Consider the following 15,000-nt stretch of genomic DNA (forward strand, 5'->3'; position numbering starts at 1 on the left):
AATTTTTTCTCGGATCATGACCTGCGGAATTACTGCCAGGATCCGCTCTACGAATAAAGTAGGTGAGCTTCGCTCTCAGTTGTTTCAGGGATAAGTTTGATCCAGAGGATTCTCCTTTTAAGAGCTGTCCTTCCCTGAAGTCTGAAGTTTTAGGAAGATAGATCTTTAGACACTCTACAAGACATAGATCGACATCTTCCTTCAGAGGGCATATTCTCTAGGGACCCAACCTCTTAGTGGGTAGCTCGTTCCTAGCAAGAAAGGTTGGATCATGGAAAAGATTCAGTTCTCCTGCTTCTGTAAACTGAATGTGGCCCTCATCTCTAGATAAGGCCACCATTTCACTAACTCTAGCCCTAGAGGCTATAAGGAACAGAAAGGTAACCTTTTGGGTTAGATCCTTAAGGGAACAATCTTCATTGTTCACTGATGAGGCATAATGTAGGACCTTGTCCAAAGACTAAGAGATTGGCTTTGGTGGTGCTGCAGGCTTAAGCTTTGCACATGCCTTCGGAATCTTATTGAAGATTTCATTCGCCAGATCCACTTGAAAGGCATATAGAAGAGGTCTGACTTGCACGTAATTATCGTGTTGGCTGCCAGACCTTGATTTTGAAGGACAAAGAAGGACAGAAAGAAGTTCATTGAAATTTCTTTCGGTCATTTTGATAGGGAAGCAATGTGGAATGTGATGAGGTTATATGGAGTTGGTGGAAGGTTTTGCAAGCAGTGAAAAGTTTCTACAAAGGTAGTAAAGTATGTGTTAGAATAGGAAATGAAGTGAGCGATTGGTTTCCGGTGAGAGTGGGGCTGAGACAGGGATGTGTGATGTCGCCGTGGTTGTTTAACTTGTATGTTGATGGAGTGGTGAGAGAGGTGAATGCTCGAGTGCTTGGACGAGGATTAAAACTGGTAGGCGAGAATGATCATGAATGGGAGGTAAATCAGTTGTTGTTTGCGGATGATACTGTACTGGTAGCAGACACAGAAGAGAAGCTTGACCGACTAGTGACAGAATTTGGAAGGGTGTGTGAGAGAAGGAAGTTGAGAGTTAATGTGGGTAAGAGTAAGGTTATGAGATGTACGAGAAGGGAAGGTGGTGCAAGGTTGAATGTCATGTTGAATGGAGAGTTACTTGAGGAGGTGGATCAGTTTAAGTACTTAGGGTCTGTTGTTGCAGCAAATGGTGGAGTGGAAGCAGATGTACGTCAGAGAGTGAATGAAGGTTGCAAAGTGTTGGGGGCAGTTAAGGGAGTAGTAAAAAATAGAGGGTTGGGCATGAATGTAAAGAGAGTTCTATATGAGAAAGTGATTGTACCAACTGTGATGTATGGATCGGAGTTGTGGGGAATGAAAGTGATGGAGAGACAGAAATTGAATGTGTTTGAGATGAAGTGTCTGAGGAGTATGGCTGGTGTATCTCGAGTAGATAGGGTTAGGAACGAAGTGGTGAGGGTGAGAACGGGTGTAAGAAATGAGTTAGCGGCTAGAGTGGATATGAATGTGTTGAGGTGGTTTGGCCATGTTGAGAGAATGGAAAATGGCTGTCTGCTAAAGAAGGTGATGAATGCAAGAGTTAATGGGAGAAGTACAAGAGGAAGGCCAAGGTTTGGGTGGATGGATGGTGTGAAGAAAGCTCTGGGTGATAGGAGGATAGATGTGAGAGAGGCAAGAGAGCGTGCTAGAAATAGGAATGAATGGCGAGTGATTGTGACGCCGTTCCGGTAGGCCCTGCTGCTTCCTCCGGTGCCTTAGATGACCGCGGAGGTAACAGCAGTAGGGGACTCAGCAGTATGAAGCTTCATCTGTGGTGGAAATGTGGGAGGTTGGGCTGTGGCACCCTAGCAGTATCAGCTGAACTCGGCTGAGTCCCTGGTTAGGCTGGAGGAACGTAGAGAGTAGAGGTCCCCTTTTTTGTTTTGTTTCTTGTTGTTGTCGGCTACCCCCCAAAATTGGGGGAAGTGCCTTTGGTATATGTATGTATGTATGTATTTTGCTTTCAAGAATGCAATCCACTTTTTCCAAGAAGACTCATATTTTCTTCTAGCTGACTTAGACTTGTATTCTTCTAAGAATTCTATATTGCCTTCTGAGATCCCAAATCTTTTTCTAACCGCTACGGCAAGAAGATCGTGAAATGAAGGGTTCGGGTTCTCCATGATAAAACCATGGATATTAATTTCTGAGCCTTCTGAAATAAACCTAGATTCAGATCTAGGGCCATCCTCAGGTTTAGTTCCTTCATTAAGGAGGACAGATTGCTCTTGGGCTACATGGAAGCCATTAGAGCTACTCCCCCTTGGAAGTACCTGACCCTGTTAAGGACCTTCGTAAGGTGATTGGATGGGATGAATGGGAATACCTGAGACAATCCCTTCCATACTGTCTATAAACTCCAATAGAGGATCCTCGTATGAGGCTACACATCGAGGTAGTTTTTTTAATACGCTCGTGATGAAGCGGTTGATCTGCAGTTCCGGGTCTTGTTCCCATCTGGGAGGGAATAGGTCTGCGTCCATGGACCATTCCAACTCTATCAGCTTGAACCGAAATAGGGCATCCACTGTCACATTGTGGATCAATTGAATATGAACTGCTGAGAGGTGCCATCCCTTTAAGAAAGGGATGGGTAACTTCACCTAGATTGTATGACATGTTCCGTAGCATTGTCGAATAGAACGTCTCATTATAACTTCAGTGTCCCAGATCAGTCGTAGGAAGACTGATCTGTGTGGAGAGAGCTTCCCCACTTATGACAGGATCAGCATAGTCATTGGATTTTCAGGCTTTGAATTTTGTTAGAGAAGCAATTAAAGAGGGACCGATATCGGTCTTTTTAGATCTCTTCAGCCGTTTGATGCGTATTTTCTCCAAGCTCTTGACGCATCTTTCCGCTGTGCTCTTAGCACAAGGTCTGTCAATATTGCGAATTGGGGAGAGTTCAGAGCTTCTCCCTGTTAGCGTCTTGGATATCTGACTGATTATCTGAGTCTCTTGACCAACCTTGAGATCTCCTTTTATATTCCCAAGGGAAAGGAGAGTTGGTGTGACCACAGGCTTCAATGGTTTTTCAGCCATTGAAACCTTTGAGCTGGAGAGAATCAAGACTTCTAGAAGCTTATCTTGCATCCGTGATGTCCCAGAACCGGGTCATTTCCTTGGATGCACATAGACCAGCCACTTCAAGTGCTGCCTACCCCAGCCTCTCGTCCAGGTTTATTGTTGCCTGAACCATTTCTAGGCTTGGTTTTTATGTGACTAAGTCTGCCAATCCTATGAAGATATTTAGGACTGTGTCAAGTCCAACATGTATCTTTCCTAGGATGTATATTACTATCTGTAACTTGAATTGTAGATAATAGGGAACTGAGTGATTGACTGGAAGCTGCCACAGGACATCTCTCAGGTCCGACAAGACTATGAACACCCCTTTTTGAAACAAGGTCCATATGTTCAGAAGGATTAACATTCTGAACTTGCTGTTTTATATGAACTTGTTGAGTGGCGACACGTTCAGAATGACTTCGAGATTTCTTGAGTCCTTCTCGTGAACACAAAACAGCCTTCCCTGGAACTCGAATGACTATAGTTTCCTTACTACCTGTATGTTGTAGAGGTCTCAGGTATACTCCTCCAGGAGGGTTTTGGATTGTACGAGAAGGTAAGGAAATGATGGTGGAGACATTTCTGTTTCCCATCATAGTCCCATCTTGATTGGGCCTTGGACCCAAGGATCGAAGGTCCGACGATCCTGAAGGAACCTCCCTCCTACCAGAAGCATTTCCATGCTTTGAATAATTAGTAGGTTTTCTTTTTAGGTTGGGGACCCACAACCATGGAAGATTTTCTCTTTGAAAGGATGCCCCACTTTTAGAGAAGACTTATGTTCTACATGGTGGCGCTCTTAATCACTTTCCTAGCTACCTCGTCTGGGAAGAGGTTTTTACCCAAGATGTTGGAAGATATTAGCTTCCTTGTATCGTGTTTCACTGTTGCAGCAGAGAACACAAACTCTCTACATGCTCTCCAGCCTTCATAAAGGCATAAAGGTCCTTCACCAAGGTAGCCATATGCATTTTGGATAGGACCATGAGCATGTCTGGGGTATTTTGCTAGGTTGAACACAACTCTATTTAGTTTTGTAGAGAATGGGAGGCCGCAAGTCTCTCCTTTGTCTCTTGATCATTATACAAGAGAAACTCAGATAGTTTAGGGAGACGTTCGTTAAATTGTCGACTGGTGAAATCTGCATTTAATCTTCCTACTGAGAAAGTTAAATGGACTTTCTTCCAGTCGTTTTCCTCTCTGGGAAAGGCTGGTAACAGAGGCTTGCACTCCTCGAGTGTAGGACATGGTCTACCCACCTCCACTGCTATGGCAACAGTTGTAAATGCCTTCCCCATACAAGGGAATGAAATTGAAGCTGGAGCAAGAAAGGAAGGGTGCCTGTTATTCAGAGAAAATACCTTCAACTCCGAGTACCATGCCTTTTTCAGGCAACTTGACAGGATAGCCTATGCCTTATCATGGTCGAGAATCATGACCTCCTTCGATTCCGTTCCTTTTCTTGATTTTGGTTCGTACCTCAGTCGAAAAAAAAAAATTAGGGAAAGCATCAAGGCTTGGCCAAAATTGGATTTTGTCCAAAGGAACAGCACCCATCTTCTCCGAGATGTAGAGTTAGCCATTTGAAATCGGCATCAGTTCCGCAAACCTCCAGGGATTGGTTTTGGAGAATGTCGGTAGGTCTTGATTCTTGGGTCGTTTGAATAACCATAAGTAAGCGACAAGAGAAGCTTTGCGAGGCTCTATCTTGCCTTTTACTTCCTGCTTTTCGTTTTGTTTACGAAAGCTCCCTATCAGATTATTCACTTGGATACATAATTGTTCCATTCTATATAACTGGGGGGTAGAAGACGAGGATGTCGACGTCGATGGCTCTAGAGCCGGCATAGGCGGAGGCAATTCCGACACAACATTTTCCTCTTCTACCCCGGGGCACTTCCTGCCCTGTTTCCCAAAGGCTATCTGGCCGTCAGGGAATGTAATTGGCACCTGAGGCACCACTATTTCCTTACTTGCCTCCGGAAATAGTATCTTACACATCCTATCATTAGGTAGGTAATGTCCCAGAGAGAATTTCTTGGAGCCTCTTACCCAGTTGCGTAATTTGTATTGAGCTGTATCCCTAATCTCTGTAGACTTGGGATTCTCGAAACCTTCGAACATTAAAGTCCGACATATATTGCAAACCTGCGGTTTCCAATAATATAGGGATCCGGATATAATATGGCAAGGGCATGAAACCTGCAAGTATTATGACCGCAAAAATACTTACTCTGGGCCTTGCAGAAGGCAGCAACACAAGTTATCTGGTGTTCCTCCTGTAAAGAAAGGAAAACAGAATGAGTATACAAAGGATTATCTCCTTGATAATCAATATGCAAAGGTCATCTTTTAACAGAATAGCTTAGGATAGTGAGCTATAAAGGGATAGTAGGAGACACATACTTGTGTACCACCTGCAAGCAAATGCTGTTACCTCCCCTCGGTATTAACTATATGGAGATTCCTCTATCAAGGAACTCCAACTAAAATGGCTCTTACCCCTAGGGGTAGATAAGTACTAATTCACTGTCCCTTTTTATTTATAACCCTTGTTTACTTTGCTGGTCTGTTTTGGCACCCCAATTTTGCTCAAGTGCTCGTAATTAATAGTTGGCAACTAATTTTTTTTCCTCCTTCCTAGTACTCTCCTGACTCATTTAGGTGGTGTCACATGTATTGTTTTGTAGTTGTCGGTCAGTTATCTTTGGAGGTAGACATCGCTTTGGCCTTCTGGGGATGTTCAATCCCCCCACCAGAGTAATGCAGATATGAATTTATGATTTATATACTCTCTTTTTTCCAGATGGAAATGAAAATGTATTGATATATGGGCATATTATGTATTGGTAGCCAACTTTGTAATATAGATATGGAATAAAATGCGTCGCTTATTGTTTTTATTTTTTTTATCATTATATGTAGATTTATTTTATTATTTACAATTTATTGCTCTTTCATTCTTGAAACTATTACCTTAGGTAATGAAACATATTTCCTTTTTTTTTTTAGGCATAAGATGGATTACAATGCAGAGATGAGGAGGATTCAGAAGATGTTAAATGAAATATAGGTGAGTAGCTTAGTAGACGAAGAAAGCTTTGGAAGGGATGTTCCTGCCTCCGACAGTGAAGGTGAATGAGATTACCTGAAAGAAGATATGCATGTTCCTGATTCTGACTCTTATGAATCAGACCCAGATGATCTACCAGACCAGCCCCAAAAGAAAAAGCCAAATAATTGATGAATGGAAAGGAAAATATAAAACAACATGGTGGAAGAAGAATGTTCCGAAACTACAAGGTCATACCTGTTCTAGCAATGTTATCAAATTTACACCAGGACTAAAAGGACCAGCTCTAAATGCCAATTCTCCTGCTGACTTTTGGGGAGTCTTCATCACGCCGGAAATAATTAGTTTATTAGTAAAGCATACAAACTTGATGATCGCTATGCAGAAAGGGAAGTATGCTCAGCCCTACAGAACAAAAGACACTGATGTCATCGAAATGAAGGCACTGATTGGCCTGCTTATGTTAGCAGGTACATATCATGTTAGCAGGTTGCACCTTGCTGATATTTGAAAAGCAGATGGTACTGGTATCGAGGTGTTCAGGCTGACTATGTCACTGGATCGCTTTCGCTTTCTGTTATGTTGTCTACGATTTGACGACAAAGCAACACGCGAAGAAAGAAAGAAGGTGGATAAGCTTGCCCCAGTTAGGCAAATATTTGAGATGTATGTAGAAAATTGCAAAAAGAATTACACCCCATCAGAATTTGTGACTATATATGAAATGCTCGTAGCCTTTGGGGGTTATTGTCCGTTTAAGCAATATATCCCCAGCAAACCAGCCAAATATGGCATCAAAATACATGCACTGTGTGATGCAAAATCATTCGATGTATGTAATATGGAGATATATGCCGGAACAAAGCCAGATGGGCCATTCAAGGCTGACAAGCAGTACAATTCATCACAGGCTGTGGTCACAAGACTTATTTCTGACATCTCGGGGTCTGCTAGAAACGTAACATTTGATAATTGGTATACCCGCTATCCACTAGTTGAATCACTACTTCGTGACCATAAGTTGACTACTGTGGGGACCCTCAGAAAGAACACGAGGGAGATTCCTCTAGAATTCTTGGTAACAAAAAATAGACCTCCTATGGACAGCATGTCTGGATTTGGAGACAACCTTACATTAGTCTCATGCATACCAAAGAGTAAGAGCAAGAAGAAAAGTGTGGTGCTCGTTAGTAGCATGCATCATAATGACAAGATAGATGAAGCTACAGGTGATGACAAGAAACCTGAAATCATCACGTTCTATAATTCAATCAAAGGAGGAGTAGATATGGTGGACGTAATGGTGGGTAAGTATAGCATTTCCAGAAACAGCCGGCGTTGGCCTCTAACTGAGTTCTTTGCTCTCCTGAACATCGTCTGTGTAAATTCGTAAGTCCTCTATGCTCACAACCCACAGAATAAACTCAAGCGCTGCAAATTCATCAAGAAAGCATGCATGATGCTATTAGAGGACACTCTAAAGAGGAGACTCCAGAACATCCGCCTGCCAAGAGGTCTCAGAACAGAGATTGCAAGACTGTTCCCGGAAGCTGCAGATGCGACAACCTCAACAAGCTCACAGACATTACACTGCCAAGCAAAAAGATGTGTATTTTGTGCCAAAAGTCAAAGGATTGAAAGGTGAAAACAGTATGGAGCACTTGCGGGAAAAATTTTTGCAAGGATCACAGTAAGATGACTGTGAGTTGCATAGATTGCGAGAATACAGCAGTAAGTGGTGAATCAGAATGTAACATGTTGACATTGATTTTGTTTTCAATTTCAATTCATGGATATTTTTTCTTTACTTGTGATAAAGAAACCATGTTTATGTTTACCTAGCAAATGTAATGAGCTAACATTTGTTTTTTTTTTCATTTCAACGCATGGAGACATTTTGTGTTTACTTATGATAAAGAAACCATGTTTATGTTATGTAAAAAGATTATAATAAGTTTAAATTCAACAAATAATTATATCTTTAGTTCAAGTTTCATTTCATGTAGTTTACAAGAGAGATTTGCGTATATTGAATTTCTTTTAATGTTAATATTCATCATAAATATTAAAAAGTCACATAAAAGGTTGTATCCTGTACGTATTTTCAAAATAAATGTCATCTGAATGTAAGCATTGGTGATTTTTCCTTAGTTTTATAATTTATTCTATTGTATTCGTTTATAATAATGTCAACCAGCTGCAAGCAATTCAAACTGTTCAACAGGGATTGTACAATAGATATGTCCTGAACCACCAGTGTGACTATATTTTACATAGTAGTAACACTATAAATATTTTTGTATTGGGGTGAGTAAATACCCCAGGGAAGTACTCATGTTTGGAAACCCCAGCAAAGTAAACAAGGGTTAATACTGTGAGGTCAAAATGACTGATTTTCAATTAGAATATTGAAGAAATACTATTTTTCCAATATAGGAGCTGCACCAGCAGTAGCTCGCACAAGGGTACCCAAGCTATGTTAGAAATCACTACTATATAATGGTACTGTAGTTTTCTATTTGCTGTATATTGCAAATTACTGGCTACTGTATTATTATAAATTGTAGTTCAGCCAATATGCTGCCTTTTTAGCAAACATTTGACAGCGTGGTCCAGTTGGCATGACGCTAGCTGGACTAGGGAAATAAGGACATATATTTGTATATCCAACTCAACCTATTTGCCGTGGCCTTCCTTACAATATTAATTTATAGAGTTTCCTGATCAGGGAAACTCGAGGATAAAAGCTCTCCCCTTTAAGGATTAGGAGAGTAACACCCTAGCCTTGAAGATATTCAATATGGTAGGGTAATCCAAAAACTGATTTCTAATCAGAGTATTGAAGAAATTATATTCATTCAATATGGGATTGGGTCACCAAATATCTGTGTAGGGATACCCGAGATATATTGGAAATAACTACTAGTAAAATATATAAAGTAGTTTTCTATCTGCAGTATATTCTATACTGCAGATATACTGGCTACCTGTATAACATATACTGTAGTTCAGCCGGCATATTGCCGGAATAGCTAGATCTTACCGGCATATCCAGCATACTAGCTAAAGAGAGAGAGATAGCATGGAATAAAAACTACTCTTAACTGTGTATGTATACAGTAATTAAGGATATAAAAGTCTAATTTTACTGGCTTTCTGCAGAAAGTAGGTTACAATGGAAGGATAGAATGTACCATTCAGACTTCCATCCAGCTACAGTACCATTTTCGGCAAGGTGCTGCGAATACACTGCCGGCAGGCTAGCCTCTGGCAATACCAGTACAGTCGGCTTGCTAGCATCTGAGTCAGCACCTATCTGTGCCGGCCTGACCGGCGGTACTTCGGCAACAAGACCTGTGGCTAGCAGTCCAAGGGAGAACTGAAGAACCTAGGGGACAGAAGGGACTTCCCACTCAGAGCCATCATGGCTGCTGGCAGCTGCCAGCCACCGGCAGCCATCTTGGCTGCTGGCAAATGTCAGCAACCGGCAGAGACCATAGTTGCCGACAGATGATGTGGGTACCGGCAGTAGGCATTGCCCCCAGCAGCCATCATGGCCGCCGGCGGTTGAAAGTTATTAACCATGGTTGCCAGCACTTGAAAGTCATTAAAAATGGCCGCCGACATTTGTCATGGCTGCCTGCAGCTAACTTAGCTACCGACAACCGGACAAAGGTCGTAGAGAGGGAGTCTGGCCAACTCTGGCAACCCACCAGCAACGGTAAGGTTACAGTACGCCGGCCCAGTGAAAGATAGTGGCTCGGCCGTCAAAAAGTGGACAGAGGGGAAGGGAACGGGTCCTGTATAGGGTGTGGAAGGAACTGGCAAAGTTTTCAGTCCTACAACAACTTAAAAAAACTCTGTTTTAGTATTGGCAGTATACTATGTGACAGGAGAGACTCAGTTCCCCAACCTAGAGATTGCCAATACAGTTAAGGGGACGGCAGCCTTGCCGCCTCTTCTCATCAAGGGAGAAACAGAGTTCCAGTGCCGCCGCCATTCTAGGCAAAAGAAGAATACTATTCTTCAGCCCAGGGGACTGCGAGCACAGGCCTAGTCTTCTAGACTGCAAGGAGAAGATGGTATCCTACCACAACTTTAAGTGCGGCTAGGGAGGCTAGCCTCCAATGTCGGCAGCGTAGCCGGCAGTGGAATGATGGTATCCTACAACCTATTCACCCCGCCGGCAGGCCGCTTACACAAGGCTAAATACTCTGAGATTCTGACTGAATCCCAGAACCTGCTGGTATACCACAACCTGTAGATAAGGGAAGGGACAGAAAAACCCTAGGCTAGTCAAGTGTGAATAAAATTCAGGGCACGACCACTGGGGTTGTAGCCTGAAGCTACACTCAGAGGGAAAGAGAGATTACCCCTAAATCTCCATGGAGACGTGTAATGTTTCATATAATTCTAGGAGGTATCATTCTCCAATTGAATTGAAAAACAATACACGGGGGTAACCTGGAAAATGTCTGAACGTATAATAAAATGCCTAGGTTACGTTACCTAGGCAAGTCGAGATCTCGGTTACTTAATTCACCGAAACTCTAACTATACGATGGACATGGAAAAGTAAATTATGCACATTATCAATATCTTTACAAGTATAATCTGCTTAAATAGCTATATAAATAAAATAATGAATTAATGCCACTAAAAACCAGAAAGTCATTCTGCTAACTAAATAACACATGCCTAACGAACGACAGCGCCCATGGCGCCTCCAGTAACAGGCCTAACTCCTAGGCACAATAAATTACTCTAATTTCACTGGCAAATAGGAGCTAAAATATACTCATTGTAAAGATTCGATACTCAACTTTCCAGAGGCAGAAGAAGATGGCGAAAGCATAATTATAATCCTTGCAAAACGATCAAAAAAGTTAGATCAACAGGGAATAACACCGAGCGAAATCGCTACAAAATAAGGAATGTTTGCCATCTTGGAAATGGTGCTGTAGTACGAGAACGGGGGTTACCTTGATACGGCTCCTCTTCTCTTTTGCCCTCGAAGCGTAAACCCTATTAGGGGTGCCGATTGTATGTGGCGTGTTAAGAATATGTCCTCTGATATTATGCGATATCCTTGAGAGAATATTTAAGGATATTTGCGCCTCGAGCTAGAATACTGGATACCTAAAAGTAATATTCACTGAGAATATCACTGTAGTACATGTATCCCTTAGGAAGCTACTCTATGGAACTTCCATCAGGACGACATGGCTTGAGCCAAAAACTATAATATTGAATAAAAAAATCTAACATACTAAGGCGAAATAAAAAATCAACACAAGTAAGCAACTTACTGGTTAAGGTAAAATAATAAACTAACAAAAGTTGGGTATTGTTTATGGTCAGATTTGCTTTTAGTATCTCACCATATGGTATTTCTTCCCATTATTAATTAGAGAATACTTATTATTATTATTATTATTATTATTATTATTATTATTATTATTATCATTATTATTATTATCATCATCTAACCTACGACCATTGTTGGAAAAGTAGCAAGAAAGGAAATATGGATACATGCCAATTTTTATGAGAAGTAATAAATTACGGAATGCGAGAATTATTAGGGAAAAACACTTGGAACCACAATATAACGGCAGTGCCTAAGCAAACCTGGTTCGTCCTGTTGCAATTCATCTGCGTTTCGCTAATTGCTTTAAGTTTGAAATCAAGCATTACTCCATACCAGAGATTTGCCTAATTGGATGAAGACAGGCAGAGAGGTGATGGTAATTTCGTAGACAAACGTAAAGAATTCCTCTGAAAAGTCATAGCTTACAAAAAATCAAAACTCTAATGAAAAAAGATATTAAACATATTTATCTTATACATATTATTTTTCGATAGAAATGTAAAACTCTTTCAAAAAACTTTCTACATGATCAAACTTCGATTTTTTTTTTCATGTTATCAATAGTTATGAATTCTGTAACCTATTGAAACAGTAAGGAGAGAGAGAGAGAGAGAGAGAGAGAGAGAGAGAGAGAGAGAGAGAGAGAGAGAGAGAGAGAGAGAGAGATGGCAAGTTTCAAAAACCACTGAAAAACTAGCGAAATTATATTTTATCTATATCCTTCAGTGAAGAGTATTTTTATTTATCTATTATTCGTTTTAAAGCTTTCGTGAAACCTCAATTCATTTCCCTATACTTCACATGCATAATAAATAATGTGTTTGGAGGATTTTTTTCGATACCCTTCATTAGTATGTAATCAAATGTATTCATCCTACTTCTACCAAACAAATATTAGTTCATTAGAAGATAATTAACAGGTATAAATACATATAGGCAATTAGTCATTACAGTGAGTCATGTTGATGAGTATATATTAAATGTTATATGAAATGCATCATAAAAAACTATAATTAAGACGAAGTATTCGATTGTATAGCATTAAAGAACGTAATGTACAAAAGGCATTTAACAAAGAAGCTATTGCATTTATGAGATATTTTATTTGAAGCAGGATAATTGGTAACCACCTTATATATTCATTAGTTCAGTAGACTATATTGATAAAAACCATAATTATGAATATCAATTCACATAAAAATTATCGAGTAATAGGATTTAAAACAAATTCGTTGACCTGTTGCGAAGCTGAAATGTAATTTCAATAATCTATCTATCCATCTATCTAGATAACTATTCACGTATAAAAGTACTATTTCTATCGGTATATTGATATAGTGTAATAAACTACATACCTGTCTATATATCTGCCGATATAAATATTTTTTGCATACATATCTTTATATACTGTATAATTGGAGTGAGTAAACCTTAAAGGTATATTGGTTCATATCGATCCCCCCAAGTGCTCAGAAATCCAACACTGAAGCTTTCTAGATGTGCTTCCTGTGTATCACACATCACAGAGTGCACAGTGAAAAGCTTTTCTGACACCGGAACACAAATTTCAAAATTACAGAGACATAGTACCGTCAGCCTACTGAGAATTGTGCAGTCTTTATACTTTTTTTCGGACAAAACCCAGCTTGAATGAGGGCTTACATGTTCAGTTGCCGGTGACCCAAGGATAAGTTTTCTGGTCTGTCACAAATAAATGAACCAGTAAACAATTGAGGTCATTTCGATGACCTCTTCTGCTGCCTTCGCTTGAGTATTAGACATAGTGTTAGCGTCGACTGGCACCTCTGAGGCCGTTGGCGCCTCATACCTGATGACTAGGTCCTTTTGCTGTTTTCAGCTCTGTCGTTGTCGGTATTGGGGCGGAGGCTACAGCAGGAGAACGTTGGGCATTGCTCCTATTTTGAAGAGAGGACCCATACCCAGGGGCCCCCAGGCAAGATGTCACCAATCCCCATGGCATCCATGGATCACGCCTCCCTGGGTTACTACACCTTCCTTCAGTTTGAAGAAAGCCGCGCACAATGGCTAACGTCCTTCGAGTTTGTGCCCGGGGCTAGAAAGCTAAGCAGCTTTTACTTGTAGTTTTCATTGTAACATTAACGTAACTAAAACTTACTCCCCCGGGGCTGTAGTCTCTGCCCAAACATAGATGTGTATTGAATATTTGTAACAGCACTCAGTCATTTAATGTAATTGATATATAGAGACTTTTTTTTTGCTACCAGTAATAACTGACTTAAGGTAGTTATAATAAGTGCTCCTGGACAGTGTACTCACTTTTTGTCAAATATATTTAAAGTTGAAAGATCAAAATCGCATCTATCTTATCCCCGTCTCTTTGAATATTTTTGTAAAATTGTTTGCCCGTGATTTGTGAAAAAAAAAAATAGTGGTGCGATAGTGGGATTTCTTTCAAATAAGTTAACTGAAATCTCACAATTACAACAGGAGTGTCCCCGAGAAATACATCTTCATTGAACTTGAGGTAACCGTCGGGAGCAACAGCATTGAAACTCGCAGTCCGAAATGGCGAACCAGGACCATACTATGGACCCAGTCAACCGCAGTTAGAATGTGTCTGATTACGCCAACCATTGAGGATTTAGTTGTCGAAGCAGCAGCAGCGGGCGCATTGATAGAAATGGCAAGACTAAAAATTTCCAAGGAAAATCCCGAAAATTCGAAGAGGTCCCAGACATCAACTATAGGTACGAGGAACCCAAGGCTACCCACCGAAATCAACTCACACATAACGTGGTACAAAATCTGTAGTTTGCGGTTGACTAATATGTTTTGAGATTCTATAAAAATGTGGAGAGTAACGAAGCTATAATTTATGTTTTCTTTACGTAATGTTTAAGTTAATGACAGAACACTAGTTTTGATTGAAGGAAGTAACTAGTCGAGTAAAATGTTTTCAGTGTTAAAGTTTCGACTAAAGAGTAACCTTTCTGTTCGCAAAAGAAGAAAATCAAATTGATTTGGTTGCTGTGTGGTTAAATGAGAAATTGTTCTTCATGCTGTATGAACTATAAGTTTTCATTGCATAATTTCTTTAGTTTATTTAAGTTTGTTTTTTGAGACCTTTTTGGTCAAAGATGTTAAATGTTTTTTTTTGAAATAATTCTGTGTTAACAATGATAAATTGTATAATTCGTGAGAAGAAATGTAAATATGTAGATTCAGTGTTAAGACGCAATTTATGAAGTTCTTTATTATATCCATTTTGAGTATGTAATTTTGGAAATTTATGTCATAATATTTGTTCTTACGCCATACTCCGTAATGTCAATCAGTAGCATACTTAGATCGTTATGAAATGCTTTAAAAGATTAAAAGAAGATGGTTAATCTATTGTTTGTCAGATTTAGTCTAAGATTATCCTAAATAATGAAGATTCGTTTGTTAACGTAATAACAGAAGTGAGTTC

General features: G+C 40.2%; 1 protein-coding gene across 1 annotated transcript; it reads left to right on the top strand.

Annotated features, from left to right (window-relative positions):
• Window positions 1–6,728: 6,728 nt before the first annotated feature.
• On the top strand, window positions 6,729–7,571 carry LOC137617483 (piggyBac transposable element-derived protein 4-like). The gene has a single exon (XM_068347504.1). The coding sequence runs from the start codon at window positions 6,729–6,731 to the stop codon at window positions 7,569–7,571; it is 843 nt and encodes a 280-aa protein (XP_068203605.1).
• The last annotated feature ends 7,429 nt before the right edge of the window (window positions 7,572–15,000 follow it).

Source organism: Palaemon carinicauda, chromosome 23 (assembly GCF_036898095.1).
Source record: "Palaemon carinicauda isolate YSFRI2023 chromosome 23, ASM3689809v2, whole genome shotgun sequence".
Classification (NCBI taxonomy): Eukaryota; Metazoa; Arthropoda; class Malacostraca; order Decapoda; family Palaemonidae; genus Palaemon; species Palaemon carinicauda.

Bases quoted from the DNA above. Each gene is read 5' to 3' on its own strand.
- LOC137617483 (XM_068347504.1), top strand. From the start codon at position 6,729: ATGTCACTGGATCGCTTTCGCTTTCTGTTATGTTGTCTACGATTTGAC.